Raw genomic sequence first — 17188 nt, forward strand, 5'->3', positions numbered from 1 at the left:
AGGCTCTCGACATTGATTTCCTGACAACCCCCCCCCCCAACTCCCCACCAAAAAAAAAAAAAAATCCTCACACCAGGGAACAACCGTGCTGATTTCACCATTTGTATTCTCTTCTCTGATGAACACTTTGTCATTTCTTCTCCTTTTCCTTCCGACTTGTTCCGTTTCCTTGATAGCTGTCTCGATCCCGGCACATCCGTCACTCTCCCTTTGTCCCTCTCCGCAATCCCTCGTCTGTTTGATCCTAACACACTCACGAAAAAAACGTTGGATTCACTCCAGATCTCTGGAAAAAAATTCAGAGTCGGATCCGCCACCAGACGCGAACTATTCTATTTAAATCACCAGCTATCTCTCTCTTCCTCTACTCGCCTCCCACACATCCTCGCCGCCGTCCATCAGACGGGGGCAGAGGCGGTGAAATCACTAAGCCCCGGTGAACTAGAAGAAGGCTGTACCCTGGGCGTGTGTGTGTGTGTGTGTGTGTGCGCGTGGCATTTTCTCGAAGGGATTGAGTGTGTGTCGCCTCTGCTCGATTGACCACACTCGGAAGAAGTCGGAGCAGGACTTCCACTCTATTGACCGGACAATGCTGTTCGCTCCATAAAGTATTGACGTCCAACCCTGGAGTCACCGGAGTGCACACTTGTCCGACAGTCACTCACACATGCCGCTCTCGCCCGGGTTTTCCTCCCGACACGACACCTTTCGGCTTCGTTTGTTGTTTTCGTCGTCTTTCCCAAACGTGCTTTTTTACGATGAAAGTTTTTAACTCTAAACTGAGATAAACACACACACATCATGTCAGGAAGGTCTGCGGGCGAGTCCACGGCTGCAAAGATGTTGTTACAGCTGAGAGGCCCAACATTCCCTCTCGGAATTCCCAGAAACCTCCTAATCCCTCCGATGTACTACAGTGTATATTTCATGAAACTAAAAGTATAATATAGTTTAATATAATAAAAGGGAGCCGAGATTCTGCACAACGCAACATGATTTATTTGCTCTGTTCGATAGTCAGTTAGGGTTAGTCAACCTAAACCTGACTTCCGATAACTGGCTGAAAAAAGTAGACAAGCTCTGAGAAAGTGCATACCTCTGCCAAAGGGACAATTTCCCATAGTTTTTAAAAAGCTTATTATCAAAACCACTTCCATGATTCAATAATTGTTTTAGTACGTAATGGGGTTCCAGAAGTTGGCCCCGGGATGAAAACCCGACACACTAACTAATAGGGGTGTGTATTGGCAGAATACAATACAATACGCTATGATGAAGAGGTAACGATACAATATTTTTGCGATGGTGTAGGTACAGCGATACAATATATTTGTTGTATTGCCCGATACTCTCCTTTCCTGTAGCAGAATTTACAGAATGCACAAGTCTTGACAAATTTGTAAATGCCGTTTGTTTTGAAACCAAAATATGTCGGAAGATCAGTGGTGACTGCTGCCATCTAGCTGCCGGAAGTTTAATTGCAACACGAAAATGAACAAACGCCTTAAATGATAGCATGTTAGTTAAATTAGTTGATTTTAAAATGTAGTACTTTATTATATACACACTTGATTTGAAATAAGAAAAAAAAAATCACTCTGTTGTATATAAAGTCGTATATCAAAAACGTATTACGATGTTTGCTACTAACTACTATCCCACCTTTGACTTAAGCTCAACTGTGTTCCTCAGTTATCATGGTGCAACTATTTGTACCTAGAAAACCAAAAACTCTTTAATTAACAATCCCTAAAAAAAACTTCCTGGCCCCAGATGAAACTCCAGTACATGGCTGCCAAGATTACTACTCCTGAATATTCCCTGAATTTCCCATTTGCAAACCTTTAGATCTGGGAAATAAGCCTGACAGATAAACGCTGACAACCACCTTGGCAGAGGTAATTAAGCGAGGACAAAGAGCTAATCTAAAGGACAAACCGACTAGACTCGTCTCCGAGCCCCGACAGCAAGATTAAACTTCCCTCTTTTTTTTATCCAGGTTGTACCACCTGCTGGCTTGGGGTGTCCCTCTCCTAATGGCCTCCTTACCACTGCTGAAGGGATACTACGGCCCCGCGGGCGCCTGGTGGTAAGTACACCCACGCCTTGCATGAAAATTAAACCATTACGGTACAACCGGTTATGGATCGTTAAAGCCTTGTTTGTTTGTTCGTCGGGATTGAAGAAAACAAGAGGTGGCCTCGCAAAAAAAAAAAGAAGGCGGGTGGGATGGGAATTGGGACGGAGGCTTAATCTCCAGACTCCGCTCTCTCTTTCCACTCCTGGCTTATTAATAGCTACAGCTGTGCAGTTCTTCTCCCCTCCGCCGTCTTCCGCTCATATTCCGCCGTTTTTTTCCCATTGTGACTCCTCATCGAGTGCTCTCTCTCTCTCTCTCTCTCTCTCTTTCTACAGCTGGATCACAGACGATCACGTAGCCTGGAGATTTGGGATGTAAGTAGACCCTTTCAGCGCTGCCATCAAAGCTTTCCCCACGAGGGAGATGGTTTCGGCGGGAGCGGGGGGGGGGGATGTCACTGTTGGGAAAATGTGAAGGGTTGCATATCCAGCGGGGCCTGTGTGGGTCTTCATCATCCTCTTGGTGTGAGGCCAAGATGTGTGTGTGTGTGTGTGTGTGTGTGAGCTGGCGTCTGCCTTGTCAGATTTGGGGAAGTCGCCACCCAGTGTCTTTAAGTGTTTAGGACGGCTATGAGGGATTATGCCTGTCGACTCCTCTTCCCCCCCCCGACTGCCCCCCCGAGACTGCTCGTTTTTTTTTTTTTGCCAATCCCCCCCCCCCCGCCACACACACACACACATGACAACACTTCGCCATGAGCCAAGGTAATTGCGTTGCCGCTCGCAGCATCAGCAGGGAATCAATCTTTCTAAACAAATAAGCGCGCACACACCCGGGTTTCAGCCGCACACAGACGAGCCTGTCGCAACACACACATGTGTACACACACACACAACAACACATAGCTATCAGCTGTGCTAAACGAGCCTGTGTCTCTTTTATCAGTGCTCTTCTGCTCCCCGGCTCTGTCTCGTTTTCCATGCTGCCGTGGCCCAGGGGGACGAGGCGCTCAGAGGATCAGGGAATCATCATTAGCTCTAATTACATCAAACCAGATGAGAGATTAGAGGCCACGGCAGCACCCGTCAAGGAAAAAAAAAAAAAATCCACGCACACCCTGCCGACAGCTCGCGGTGGAGAGCGTGCGGAAGGGCAGAGGTTGCTGCGTTAAAGGTGAAAGCAGGAGAGAAGTGGAAGTGAGGCAGGATGGGAGGGCGAGGGGAGGGTGGTTTTGAGGAAGCCGGGGATCGCTCAGCGGGTGGAAGGCAGGCCCGGGCAGCGCAGCGGTGCAGCATTGGAGAGAGGGGAAGGAAATAGATTGCCCTTGTCTCTGCCCACGCCTCGTAGTGTGTCTTCATCAGCGATCAGCGGAGCACGCCGCAAGGACAAGAGGGAGTGAGGAGGAGTGAGAGGAGATGAAGGACGAGGTGGAAATAAAAAAAACGGCGTGACAAAAAGGTGGACGGTTTTTTTCAAAGATAGTGTCACCGTAAACCGGAGGGACTTTCGAGTTTTTTTTTTACCTCCGATCGTTAGAGTTTTCGACATCAGCAGCGGCATGACAGGAACTAGTCGATCCTGAAGAAGAATGTGTGAGACGCTCGAACATCTGCAGATGTTTATGCGTTGCATGAAGTCACCCGCGGACACAGATGGTCGATGAATTCTCAAAAGTGTGTTTTCACACACAAGTGGCTTATTTTTATGTTGTTGCTTGAGACTGGAACCCAGATATAGTTTTGGAAGATTTAGAAAACCGTTTCTTGAAAGACAATATTTTTTTATTCAGGTTTTCTGCACAGTTTTAAAACCAAAGTAGATAAAAATCTGTCACAATTGGACACGAGCCTTCAATTAAATAGACACAAATCCAATTTCAGTTTAATTAAATTTTCTGAAGGGTGAATTGATCGCAAAATGCTCTGACTTATGAAAGGTTCCGATTTTTTTTAACCAACTCTAGAAATGGAGAGACGTAAATGGAGAAACACATGTGCGCGCCATCATCAAAGGAGAGCCTTCTTATGTGAATCCGTACGTTTTCTTTAAACTTTTTCGAGGTCAGGTCGCGGGGGCAGCAGCTGTAATTAAGAGGGCCAGACTTCACAGAAGCATCCTCCAGTTCTTCTAGAGAAGCTCTTTCATCACATCCTCTGCAGTATACTTTTATTTCAGGATTACAAAAATCAATATGGTGTTATAGTGACCCTAACCCCCTCTATTGTTGGGGTTACATTACGACAACCCCACCCCCGCATTTAAAGAAATCTGCGAAGTACTGTCAGTTTTGTTTCTAAATTAACATTAAATTGTTTATTGAAAAACATTGAGTAGAACTTGCAAACTCAACATTGCATATGCGGTGCCATCCCTCTCAACAACCCTCTTAGTAATGACCTGAATGGCTTCCATAATGCTTTGCCGCCCAGCCAAACAATCCCAACTGATTGATCATTTTTGACATATAAACATAGATGTAGATTTTAAAACCAGTATTGTAGAGACCAATCCGCTCTTACTAACTAAAGCAGTGGGTGGAAAGGCATCCTAGAGGTTCAGTATTTTGTTGGTACCATAAGTAACTAAGTTCTGTGGTTGTGTAAAAGTTTTTTTTTTTTACAGTGCAAACAACGACTCGCTTTGGCGACTAAAGCGTGCTACAAAATAATGAAATAAACAGTCCTGTGTGCAATTAAAAACATCCACGCAAAAGTTGAACAACGATATAGCGAATAATCCTCATATTTTAAACAAATACATCACAAGCAAAGCTCTGTCAGGAATGAAAAGAAAAGTGAATTTATAGCGTTTTATCTGTATGTTTTGGAGGAATTCTTATAACCTGACTTCCCAAGGTTGTGTACCTGCGTGCGTCAGTGCTGCGGTGAGATGTGTCACTTCAACATATATATTAAGAATGTCACCACCAGCTGCCACCGTTAACATGTCAATACTAGCTGGAGACTGACGGATCGGCAAAAAGCTTTGGTGACAGCCCAAAATGCCATCTGGTCGATAGAGGACTTTTTTTTAGATGTCCTTAACTGCCAAAGTTATTTACAAGCTATAAAAGATTCAGTTTCTCATGAGGATCTGTGTTTGAAATGCAGCTCCAACGAATGCCACGGTATCTTCTGGTCGAGGACAAGTTATATAGTAGAGATTTACTTTAATATACGTAGTTAAGTACAACTACTCAAAGACTTCAGTCTCCTCAAAGGCGGCTCCTGGTTATGTTTTCTTTCCTCTTTCTGTTACTGGAAACGTCATTAAAGTCCTGTCAGAACTTTAGCCACGATGGAAATGAATTAAATCGACGTCTCCAAACCACCACGTAACCAGTTTGGCTGTCACTTGTCCCGCATCTACGCCCGGTTGGATCACAAAGGGCAAAGTTGCGGACTGTATAAAAGAACATTGTTAAATTAATAAATAGAGCAGAGACCTAAGCTCACTTTCACTGATGAAGTAGACGTTTTTTTTTTACTTTTTGAGAACCACTTGTAACCAATTAAAAGATTGATCAAATAAAAAAAACATTTTGTCTTTATACTAAGAAGTTATGATTACAATTAGCTAATAGCCTATTTTAACACTTTATACACACATATACTCTCTTTTCCTTCTTAGTTAAGTGTATATTTTTATAATTTGTGTTCATATTAGCATCTTTTTCTTTCTTTGTTGTTTCTTGACAACCCCCGTCTAACAATCATAGTATAAAATATGCCACTTTGGAAGTTTATATTCACACCCTTGAGCTAGAGCCTGCGATATTAATTACATTTTCCTGGTATCTGACTCAAATTCAAGATTGGTAGTCAGACTTGAAGTGAGTTTGTTTTCTAAACTGTCATGTGAACAAGAAAAGGAACCGACAGTGATGTTCATTATTAGTGGGAGGATCGTCGCTTTAATGTCAATCTTGGGATCTCACCTCCAGGGACGCTCCAAAGCCTCTGAGGTCGCCACCCTTCTGACCTAAAGACCTATTTCCCCCCCCACGAGTTGTTGAGCAGGTTGATCATGCTCTCCCTATTTCGTTCTTCAAAATTGTCCCTGAATACTCCTCGACTACCTTTGGGAGCCTCAACCCACCTGTCGGTCACACAGACGAGTTCACATAAGGCTTTTTCGATCTCTTAACTGGGCTCACATCAGGATTTAACCTTGGTGGTGTCCGCGATGATCTCCAGCTCCGTGCCGTCAAACTCCTCCGCTTCTGTTGTTTTCTAGTTATACTCCTCAAGCTACCGCCGCCGCTCTCTCTCTCTCCCCGAGACCTTTTCATTTCCACTCGGTCTCCTTCCGTCCCCCCTTTTTAATATTTAATCTCATCACGCTTCTTTCTAATTTCTGCTCTTTCTGTACCTGACCTACATTCCTCAGTCATCTATCCTCACTTCCCTCTCCTCACCTTTATTCCAGTCCTCGTCTTTATCATCCCCTGCCCACTCGGAACGCTTCTGCCTCGCCTCTTATTTCATCCTCGCTCTCCTTGTTCCCCCGCTCTCCCTCTCTTGCTTCTGGTAGTGCTCAGCCGTAGAGCGGGACTCTAATGGCAGATCATTATCATGCTAATTAGAGCACTTTGTAGCTGCCGCCCGTCATTCTCTTCTCCTCGCAACCCCCCACGCTATTGTTAAAAAGGCCACCCCTCCTATTCCCCTCTCCACCATCCGCCCACCCCGTCTCTCCATCATTAACAGGACGTGCGCCGGCGTAATTGGATGCTGTTTATACCGGAGAGCAGATTATTAAATCACACCAAGGTGACGCTTGCGCAGGTCTCCGCTGAATCGCTTTCATCATTGTCCCGTTGCCTCCATTGAAAACCCGGGCGAGGACGCACATACATGAGCACTCGCGTTTTTTTTTTTTTTTTTCAAAAAGCCGCTTCTTTTGTGTAATACCGTTTCTCCCTCCAAGGCTTAAAGGAAAATTATTGAACGAAGCTCTCGCTCTCTCTCTCGCTTCCTGACGCCGAGAAAAAAGTTTGACGTGATCAATAGTCTTTCAAAGTTCGTGACTAATTCAAATGCGGTCAGAGAAGATCACAAACGTGTATGCCATCCATCTCAGAAGTGGAATCCATAATACATAGACAAAAGCCCCGCAAATGTTTTACTTTTTACTCACTGGAAATCTCGGTTCTCAAAATTTAAAAGGGATTTGTATCGTATTTGTGTCGTAAGTGCTGTTTTCTAGGTACAGACGTAGATGGAAATTGGGCTTCGATCATTCGCTGTCCACCCCGTTGTTCATTTTCAGCGGTTTCGGGGCGTATATTTGAGACACCTGGTTTAGAAACTCAGGAAGCATCATACGCTGAGAAGTGCAGAGATTACAATACAGGTAGTTGTTCCGGAGACAAAGATAGGGAGGTCGGATGGAGATGGAGATTCCAGAAGAAAGAGGGGACGATAGAGACAACTATGGTTCTCCAATGGGAATGAAGATAAGTGTAAAAGTGTAACGAATAGGGCTTTGAGAAAGTATCGATACATTCTTTTTATCATAGTACTTTAATCGTTAACATTTGTTTTTTTATGGTTTATTTTGGTTTATATACAATAATCTATTTTTTTTATTGTTTTTTGACCAGGTCAGAACAAAGAGGTCTGGACACATTTATTTATTTATTCATGGGTGTTTAATTCATTACTGCACGTGGAAATGAGTAGTACGAGTGGTTGACGCATGACGGGACAACAGTAGTGGAAGTCACAGAATCAGTTTATTACATATCACAATGTTGTGTAACATACACGTAAAATGATCATGATAAAGAAAACGAACACTCGCTCTTTCTGTCATCGAGTTCAGGTTCATCCCGAGTTTCACACGCAGATTCACCACTGCTGCAAAACACTCTCCCCTCTGAGGTCACAGGATTCGTCAAACCCATAAAAAAAACAGCTGTTAATGTTTTTTTATTCATCCTAACTTGAACTTTTAAGACAATCACGCATCTCGCCACTCGTCCAGCACTGTGAACTCCGTAACCAATCGCTCAATTTGACTTTCTTTCACGACACTCTCAGCACAATTTCTCTGATACTTTACGAGACATCCGGTGATCCTCTTCGACCACTCTTCAACTTGTAGATACAGCACCTCACCTTGATAGAAGAACGAAAACTCTACCCCCAGGTTGACCTTGCTACTTTTATCTACAATTAAAATGCAAATATTTACAGCACTTTTTCATTTTTGTTTTGCAAACACACTTCAGAAAAGGGCATAAGGTCCTTCACAGCTAAAGCAACAAGACAATGCTGCAAGATCCCAACGATGACTGAGGACAAGAGGATACAGTAGACTCCAGCAGCTTTTAAAGCTGTTTGGAAATATTTTGGTTGCACAAGAAATTAAAGCCTTTACGACTTCATCAAGAGTCCTGCAGGTAGTAAATTTGTTTGAGTCAAGTATGTGGATAATACTACAAATATATCCTTGTTTATACACATTGCAATACATCGCTGTGTATAAAATCGTTGTCCCTGTATAGTGATACTATTTCTGGAGTACTCTAGATGCAAAAGAAGATGAACAAGGTGGTCTTGCTTTTGAAACCTCTGGTCAGAAAATAAGGCTGATAAGTAAAAGGATTGAAATCTGGTCACAAACTTGTTTTCATGAAAAGCGATGATAGCAACTGACTTGAAAAGCGCCTGCAGCCTCATTATTTTGGGCGACCAAAAGAAACACGCATAAATGTTATTGCATCTAAACTAACTTAAAAAAAAAAAGTGTCACTTCTGGTTTAAGTGCGTTCTCGCTGCATGTGGTCAGAAGCTGTCACAGCGAAAGTCTGCGAAAGCGTGAGTTTCCTCCGGAGACGAGCGTGAGCGCGGCGGCCAGGAACCCGTCCATCAAAGCCAGACAAAGGCTCTCTTCATGATTACAGGGAGAGGTTGAAACGCCGTGGAGCTTACATCACCTCCTGGGAGGTTACACAACACACAAGTCTGTCATTTTCGACAGTGCCATCACCTCCTGTTTTCCTCGCTCATCTCTCATCCACAGGCACAGACACCTCCCCTCGTCTCAGGCCCTCTCGTCCCGGAGGAATGCCGTGCGTTTCCGGCGGCGTGACACTGCTGACACCGTCTTTGGTTCACTGTCCTCTCGTTTCTAATCAGCGAAAACTATGTGACCGCGCGATCCGACGCGCTGACTCAGATCTTTGCTGCAGGCGCTCATCAGCCGAGGATCGCATCGACTCCGGTGCCCAGTGTCTCCTCAATAATCCGCGCGAAAATAAACTCCCACGTTAGCGGACTACCGAGACACTCCGACTTGTGTTACTTTGCGAAAAGCTGTTTCAGAATCTTTTTCCTGCCAAGTAAAGTTCTCGTCAGTGGCGTTGTGGGATTTATGCGACTGATCCGGTTCGTTTTAATCAGGCTCAACCGTGGCTCATAAAGATTCCGGCCTGGATTTTCATCATATCCTCTTCAGAATGAATACAATTGGGAGAAAAAGAAAGAAGGTTTCAAGGTTAAGTCATGGGGGCAGCGTTTCTAATATAGTGTCCCTGACTTCTCTCCTGCAAGAAACCTTCTCTTGGACTTCTTAAGCATTATTTTTCAGGGACCAGCCTAGCAGAGATAAAATAACAAAAAACAACTTATGTTAAATCCATCTCACTATGATGCTGAATCAGCAGATGCCCTGGGCTGGTATCTCTGCAACAAGATGGTTCCATAAAGTATTACTCATAGTTTTCTGAGAAGAATTGACTGAAAGAAGGATGTTGAGTTGTCTAACGTGCGTAAGAGAAAATCTGGTCTTTTTCTTAAAACGAAAACACCTTTCAGGCATTAATAATCAATACAAAGGAAAAAGGTTCTACCGTGAGCTCCTCACCTTATCTCTAAGGAATGTTGGGTCATGACTCAAACTGAACTGAGGTGAGAGCAGATTTGTCCTTTGGCTGATCTCGCTCTTGACTTACAGATCCATCTGTTTGCAAGTGCCACATATCAAAAATATGCTCTGCTTTATTTTTTTTTAAGGTATCTTAAAGATAGAAGGACAAGTATTTATGTGTTTTTTTCTAGATCAAATCCTTATACACTTTTTTTGTTGTCATTTATTCATCACAGATTCATTTTTTCTTATATTTAAAAAACATTGATAAATACATGTTGTGATGTTTGGTCTACATTTCAGATGGTACGTGCCTCTGTTCAGCCTTATCTTCCTGATGATCGGCTGCTACGCCAGAATCATCTACGTGGCCAACGACAGGGTGAGTCGGAATAACATGCTTTAAGATAAAAACTTGTCATTTTATGAAAAGACAATTGTGTTCGCATGTGTTGCTATTCTCTATAAGTTTTTATCACTTTTCCAAGATGGAGAACATTTTCAATATCTGGCATTCATTCAGCATTCAGTCATTTGTTCGACTGTATACATTTTAACGGTTTAAATAAAAAGAAAAAAAGACAAAACTCACCTCTTTCAGATTGGCGACATAAAATGTTAAAAATCTATGCTGTTGAATTTTTAAACAATTGTTCTTCTTTTTTTTTCAATATTTGCCAGTAATTTTACATTAATAACCATTTAAACACTTAACAAAACATTTATTTTCATTAATTTAAAAAGTAAAGCTTTCACTGCTTCCATCCAGTTGTCCTGCTGTTTGATTTGTATGACGCAATAACCTGGCTGGCCTTCTTAGTCCCGTGAAAAAAACGCTTCCAAATAAAATAAAATCGCTTTTCAGTGTTTGCACCTCTACTGTGCTCTCTTCCTCTCACCACTTCTCTGTGAACTCATGGCTATAGTTCTGTGTGTTTATTGAATTTTTATCATCATCTCAATGCCATACATAATTGGAAACCGTAAAAAAATTGTATTATTCTTCCACATTGCTTAAGCCACTGTTGGCACATGTGCAGGTGAGTCAGCTCCGGGGTTGTGTCGTCCTGCCACAGAAAATAATCTCTCACATAACTTCTTTTGTTTTGGTCTGTAAAGAATATATCAGTTATTATTAGGTGTAGCTATTTCAACTTTTTTTGCATCCGGTGTGAATGCGTGTAGTTTTCCTGATGAAAATTGCAGTCACAGCCTTCACCCTCTTTTTCGTTCTCGTCTTCATTTCTTTGACGTTCGTTCGCCGTCGCTTTTTGATCCTCAGGAATACAAATTAATCAAGCATTGTTCTATTTAATCATCTACAATCTTTCTAAACTCATACCTCCTCAGGCTCCATATATCTATTCTCCAGCCTCGACATTGACTCTCCACGGTTTTTCTTTGGTCTTGATATTCACTCGTGACTTTCCGCATATCGTGTCGTAGATCAGCTTAAAGTGGGGTGCAGCGTGAATGGGGTGCAGGTTTAAAAATAATCAATAATCACTCCAGAAGGTGAAGAATAGAAGTTGGGACTAACAGGCAAGAGCTTTTCTATGTTGGTTCGGTTTGTAGTGTTGGATTTCATTTTGTTAAAATGTCGCTAAAATACCCAAGTACTAGCAAGTAAATAAAAATTAATCAAATTCTATAAAAAAAAGTGGGGACCCTTGGCTTAACATTGTAAGGGTGAAGGATGTTTTAGATGAATTGCAAAATCTTGTTGACAGTAGTAGTAGTAGTTCTGACCCCAAAGTAGGTCATCAAGACGCTTTAAGTCGTCTCCATGACAGAAAAATCCAAATTCACAAAGAAGAGAATACTTGTAAATGTTAATTTCAATTCAATTCAATGAGGTGCTGGAGATAACTCGGATCTGATGACGTGGTGAAGATCCTGGATCAGCAGCAGCTCTGGAGGTGGAACCCTGGGGCTCCGGGAGAGAAATAAAAAGGTGTGGGTTTAAACTGCACAGGTGATGAATATAATGCAGAAAAGAAGGATATACAGAGCTCAGTGTCTAAAACTCCTCCAGCATTCTCAGCCTATAGCAGCTAAGATAAACAGTTGGGTAAGTTATAGGCTTTATCGAAAAGTAAGGTTTTAAGATTGTTTTTAAACATAGTGTGTCTGCCCTCCGGACTGAAGCCGGTAGTTGGTTCCACAGCAGAGGGGCTTGAAAACTGAAAGCCCTGGCTCCAAATCTACATTTAGAGATTTCATTTTCATTAAATTGTATTCTAAATTCTACAGGAAGCCAATGTAGGGAAGACAGCACAGGGGAAATGTGTTCGCGCCTCTTAGTCTTGGTCAGGACACGAGCTGCAGAGTTCTGAATGAGCTGAAGAGTTCTGAGAGACTTTTTAGAACATCCTTAACAATAGGAGTGTGTATTGGCAAGAATATGATACCTAAAGGGGCCACGATACGACCTGTTGCAATACTGTAGGAAAAAGAATATATTTTTTAGTTTTTAACCACATGACTCTTGACGAAGTCGCATCTGCTTTCATTTGTTTTGAACCAACATATGTCCAAACATCAGCTTTAAAAGCTGCTGGAATGTCCTCAGTCATCGCGGGGATTTCAGTGTTCTGGTAGTAGTAACTGCTGCCATCTAGTGGCTGTAAGTTAGAATTCCACACAAAAATGAACAAAATTTGTATTTAAATTGCATGCTAAAAAAGAAATGACTTTTTTTTTAAACTTTTTTTTATAATAAATGCGTTAAATAAACCATAAAAGAACTATGGTTAAAAAAAAATGATGATTTAAATAGCAAAAACTGAAGCAGTATCGATAAGGTATAGTGAAATTAAATAATGTGCGTAAAGTGCATCAATATTTTCTTATATCCCTGGTATACAATTTCTTGTTTTGCAATGAGCATTACAAATTGCAAATACGCTCAACAGATTACAGATCATTTTAAAGAAAAGTTTTAATGTTTTGAAGTATACACTCGCATTAGTTAATATAAGTTACATATTAACAAGGTTTTGGTCTAACTTGGTCAATTTAATCAGCAAAATGTTTATTTATTTTGGTCAGGGTTTGTTCATGAAAGGTAATGGGGCTGATGAAGCTTCATGAAGCAGTGTAATTTTGTTTAGAGGCCAGTAGGTGGCGGCATCAGTTTAAAAATGATCTGATGTTTCATCAGTTCAACATTTGTGGAAAATAGTGCAGAGACCGCCCTCTAGTGGACTCTGAAAATAATGACACCGCTTCATGAAGCTTCATCAAACCAATCGCCTAAAAATAGGTCCTGGAGCAAGACCAGTTGACAACCAACTGTCCTAAGGGGTCATTAGTCAAGATCATCTATTAAACTAAAGAATTCATGAGCTGCTCATTGGCTCACACCTTCCTGCTGGCTCGCGCCGCTCTCTGTGCTTTTCCATTGTCAGGGCGCAGTCTGTGCTCGGCAGCATTCCGCACAGTTCACATAGCTGCCATTCCCCTCCGCTGACAACAACACAACACCCGGCAGTTGAAAAAGATGCTGCCAGACTTGTGTGCGACAGTGTGTGTGTGTGTGCGGGAGGATTGCGATATGTCACGTAGCGAGAGACAGCGTGGCAGGCTGAAGCCACATTAGACTCACAATGAACTGTCATCTTTAATGTCAGCGCTCTGTTTGTGTGACAGTGAAGCGGATTTCGCAGATAACCTGGTTGCAGACAGACGGCGAAGTCTCTGTTTGGCAGCGAGAGAGTCGAGCCGTCTTAATCACGAGCGCGATAACTAGGGGGGGGGGGATGAATATAGCTGCTTTGCAACCTGCGTCTCATAAGTCATTCAGCTCACAGTATTCAACAGTCTCCCCTGTCTCGGTATCTCTGCTTCCTCTGCTCGTTTCCCCCTCTTCCCTCTCCGTCACCTCCTCTCTCCCCCCATCATCTCACGCCGCCGTTTTGCTTTCTCTATCATATTTATGAAGCGCTCAAGCCTTATCTCTTTTGGGCTGCGGGGCTGTCTCACTTGAAAGAATTTGAAAAAGCTTTGAAAGCAGGGGTAGGTGGCGGCGCCGGGGATAAGGCAGAAGAAAAGGACGGAGCCGAGAGACGCACTGATGTTAGCCGGACGTGGAGGTTTCCCCGCTACAAGAGGAGACGACTCGAGAGGGAGTCACAGTTTTTTTTAGTCTACGTGGTTCAAAATGAGACCAAAAGATTCATCCTCTTATCCCCCTTCACAAGGTTGCGTCGGGAGGGGGGGGGCTTGAGTCTATTCCAGGCCTGGACAGGTCAAGCTCACAAGATGCGTACGGATACTTTCAAATTTGGAACACGCATAATCCAAGGTGCCAAAAGGTTAAATCATTAGATTATCAAAGGATTATTTTAGCATAACGCTTGAACTCATAACGGAGAAGACTGAGGGAGACAAAAAAAGATTCCCATCTTTCAGAAAATCCTTCTATATGCATACATTTTTGACATTTTCCAGATAAAATGGCTGACGTACAGTTTTCAAGTCAACCCTTAAACAGCCATTAAACATCAGAGGTTAATCTATAGTATTCATGAGACAGAATATGTAAGTTTTTGATGCACTTTAAATCAGTTGACTCACGTCCATTTTTGGCCCACGAGCATCAAGTTTGTCATTTAATGGTGTGGATTTGAAATCTTCCGATTTTTGGATTTTGAAAAAAACAGATCATTAACCTTTTTTTGGCAATTTTCCAAAGGTTTTGTGCCACATACAATGACCTCAGACATCACGTTTGAAAATTCAATAATTTAGAATGTCATATTAACCGCCGCACTATGATTTTGAAACGAGATAAATATATACTTCGCAGAGATAATTATCTTCTGCAATTTTCTAAAGGTTTTGTGTTCCTAATGACGCGTTGAGCCATGTTGTCCGGGTTTGACATTTAGTGATGTAGATTAAAAACTAAATAAATCAAATAACAACAGACATAATTATCTTTTTCGGAAATCTTCCAAAGATTTCAGCTCATTTTCTTAACAAAAATGTGAGTTTTTATTTCTCAATAGCGGTTGTGTGACTTTGAAATATATATGTACCATGAATGAAATCCTAGAATTCAACTGAATTGAAACCAAGTAAAATTGTTTTTCAGGGAACTTTATTTTATTCTCACGTCATAACTTACACCTCAGCATCTTCCTCTGTTATCGGCACATAATGCCTCATCAGTTTATTCATTCCAGCTTCAATTACACCAGGATTATACGAAGAACATTCCGATGACTGTCTGCAGTAACGAGGGATTTGAAGCTGATGAGTCATTACGAGCACCTAAATAGAGATATGAGTGCGCAATATTGGTTCTTGGATTGTTTTCGGGTTTTCTTGCATGGGCTGTTGAGGTGACAGCGTTTCTACTGTTTGAAGCTGCAGAATTCATTTGATCGCTATCCATCCGGTTTCCTCCGCCTCGTGTCACTTTCTGTAAGTTTCCCTGACGACTCTAGAAAGACCGCTTGAATATTTGACTCATGTTACTGAAGTTTTAATTACACGTAAAATGAAAAGTTAAATTGTTAGATCTATTCTTTAACGGGTGCAAAAATATAAAATAAAAAATCTTCCTGTTATTGATGAAACATGTCAAATTTAAATGTTATTACACTCTAAAACATGTTGACTCATGTTTATTAAATATTTTAGAAGTATCTCCATCCTCAAACACAAGAAACACTTTGATTTGTTTATCTTTTCAAACTTAGTTAAGACTTTGAAAAAAAAACACCCTAAACAAGACACACCTTAGAGTTTTTATATAGCTTTTAAAAGTGAGTAAAAGGAATTTGTTACTACATGCAACTACAATTGAACTTGACTTGTCATTTGGAGCTAAAGTTAAGAAATGATCCTTGTGTAATAAGTTTCAAATATAGTATATATTTAGTTGAAACTGACAAAAAGAGTTTAAATTCTGAAGATCTCCAATTGCTGTGATATACTGTTATACATATGGTTTAAATGGAATCAAAATAAGACATATTTAAACTTTCATGGAGGTTTTTTCCCCCCTTTTGGTTGACTTGATGGGAGTTTCCCTTCCCACTAAAACCTGCACTCAGAGACGGTTTATTATTTTATGATGCTAAACTTAGCTGATAATATTTCCAAAAATTGTACTGTCCAATAATCGAAAAAATAACTTACAGGTAACATTTGTTTTTTAGTTTTTAAAGCAGGTTCCTAGGGGCCACAGAATAGGATCTGGGCTGAATTTGGCCCATAAATAAGTTTGTTTGTGGGACTATAGTGCACTTTATTTTTAACGTGTGGGTGTAAAGTACATATTTAATATTAATGTTTTTCATAAGTTACTAGTTTTGTCCCGTCCAGGAGTTGCCCTGGACAGTGACGGAGTTTCTCCTCTGAGCAGCGAAGGTCTCCACACACACACACACACACACACACACACGGTGGTTACACGCAGATTTACAATGACAATCGCATCAGCGCCCTGAAACCATGGTAACATAGAGTTAATAAATAGCCCAACACGGGAGCCGCGTATATCATTCACTCTGCCTCGTGTTTGTGTGCAGGAGTGCGAGCGCGTCTCGGTTCCTCACACCGAGTCTCCAGAGATTCGTCACTGATGTCTCGGGTTTCATAAAACTCCTGACACAGCCGCCACTTCTGTCTCACCATTACCAAATCCCCGTCGAGTGTGTGTGTGTGTGTGTGTGTGTGTGTGTGTGTGTGTGTGTGTGTGTGTGTGTGTGTGTGTGTGTGTGTGTGTGTGTGTGTGTGTGTGTGTGTGTGTGTGTGTGTGTGTGTGTGTGTGTGTGTGTGTGTGTGTGCGTGCATACGCTGGTGTCTGTTGACATTTCCCCTCCGTTCCCCAGAGAGCAGATAAGAGGAGTGAAAAGTTTCCCACGTTCTCTCTAGAGATTCCAAGTCTGCCATGTTTGCTCCACTTTTCCCTCTCCTTTTAATTCATCTTTTTTTTTTAAAAAAACAAGCAAGAAACCCTCTCTACTCGCGTGTGAGAGCAGGTGAAGTGCAGCTCTGGATCCTGCTCTCTGGCGTGTGAGGCCACTTCTGGCAAAGGCGATAAAAGGGTGGAGAGATTTTTTGCATCTGTTTGAGAGCCAATGACTTATTTGTTCCACTTTGAGTGTCTGCGAGACTGCTGGCGATGCCTGTGGTGGTGACGCGTAAACACTTTTTCCCTCTTGGAAAAACAGCAGCTGAAAGAAAAACAGTCTCGGTTAGACTCGTCGTACACAATCG

At 42.0% G+C, this 17188-nt stretch overlaps 1 protein-coding gene across 2 annotated transcripts in view; it reads left to right on the forward strand.

Annotated features, from left to right (window-relative positions):
- Positions 1 to 17188, forward strand: part of LOC148068611 (cyclic AMP receptor 3) — an 81306-nt gene that overhangs the window by 17474 nt on the left and 46644 nt on the right. For both annotated transcript variants that reach the window (XM_087804377.1, XM_087804379.1), the window contains exons 7-9: positions 2000 to 2089; positions 2416 to 2454; positions 10259 to 10337. In XM_087804377.1, the coding sequence (XP_087660503.1) occupies positions 2000 to 2089; positions 2416 to 2454; positions 10259 to 10337 (208 nt within the window). The remainder of the gene's footprint in view (positions 1 to 1999; positions 2090 to 2415; positions 2455 to 10258; positions 10338 to 17188) is intronic.

This window comes from Callionymus lyra, chromosome 12, assembly GCF_982586985.1.
Source record: "Callionymus lyra chromosome 12, fCalLyr1.hap1.1, whole genome shotgun sequence".
NCBI lineage: Eukaryota > Metazoa > Chordata > Actinopteri > Syngnathiformes > Callionymidae > Callionymus > Callionymus lyra.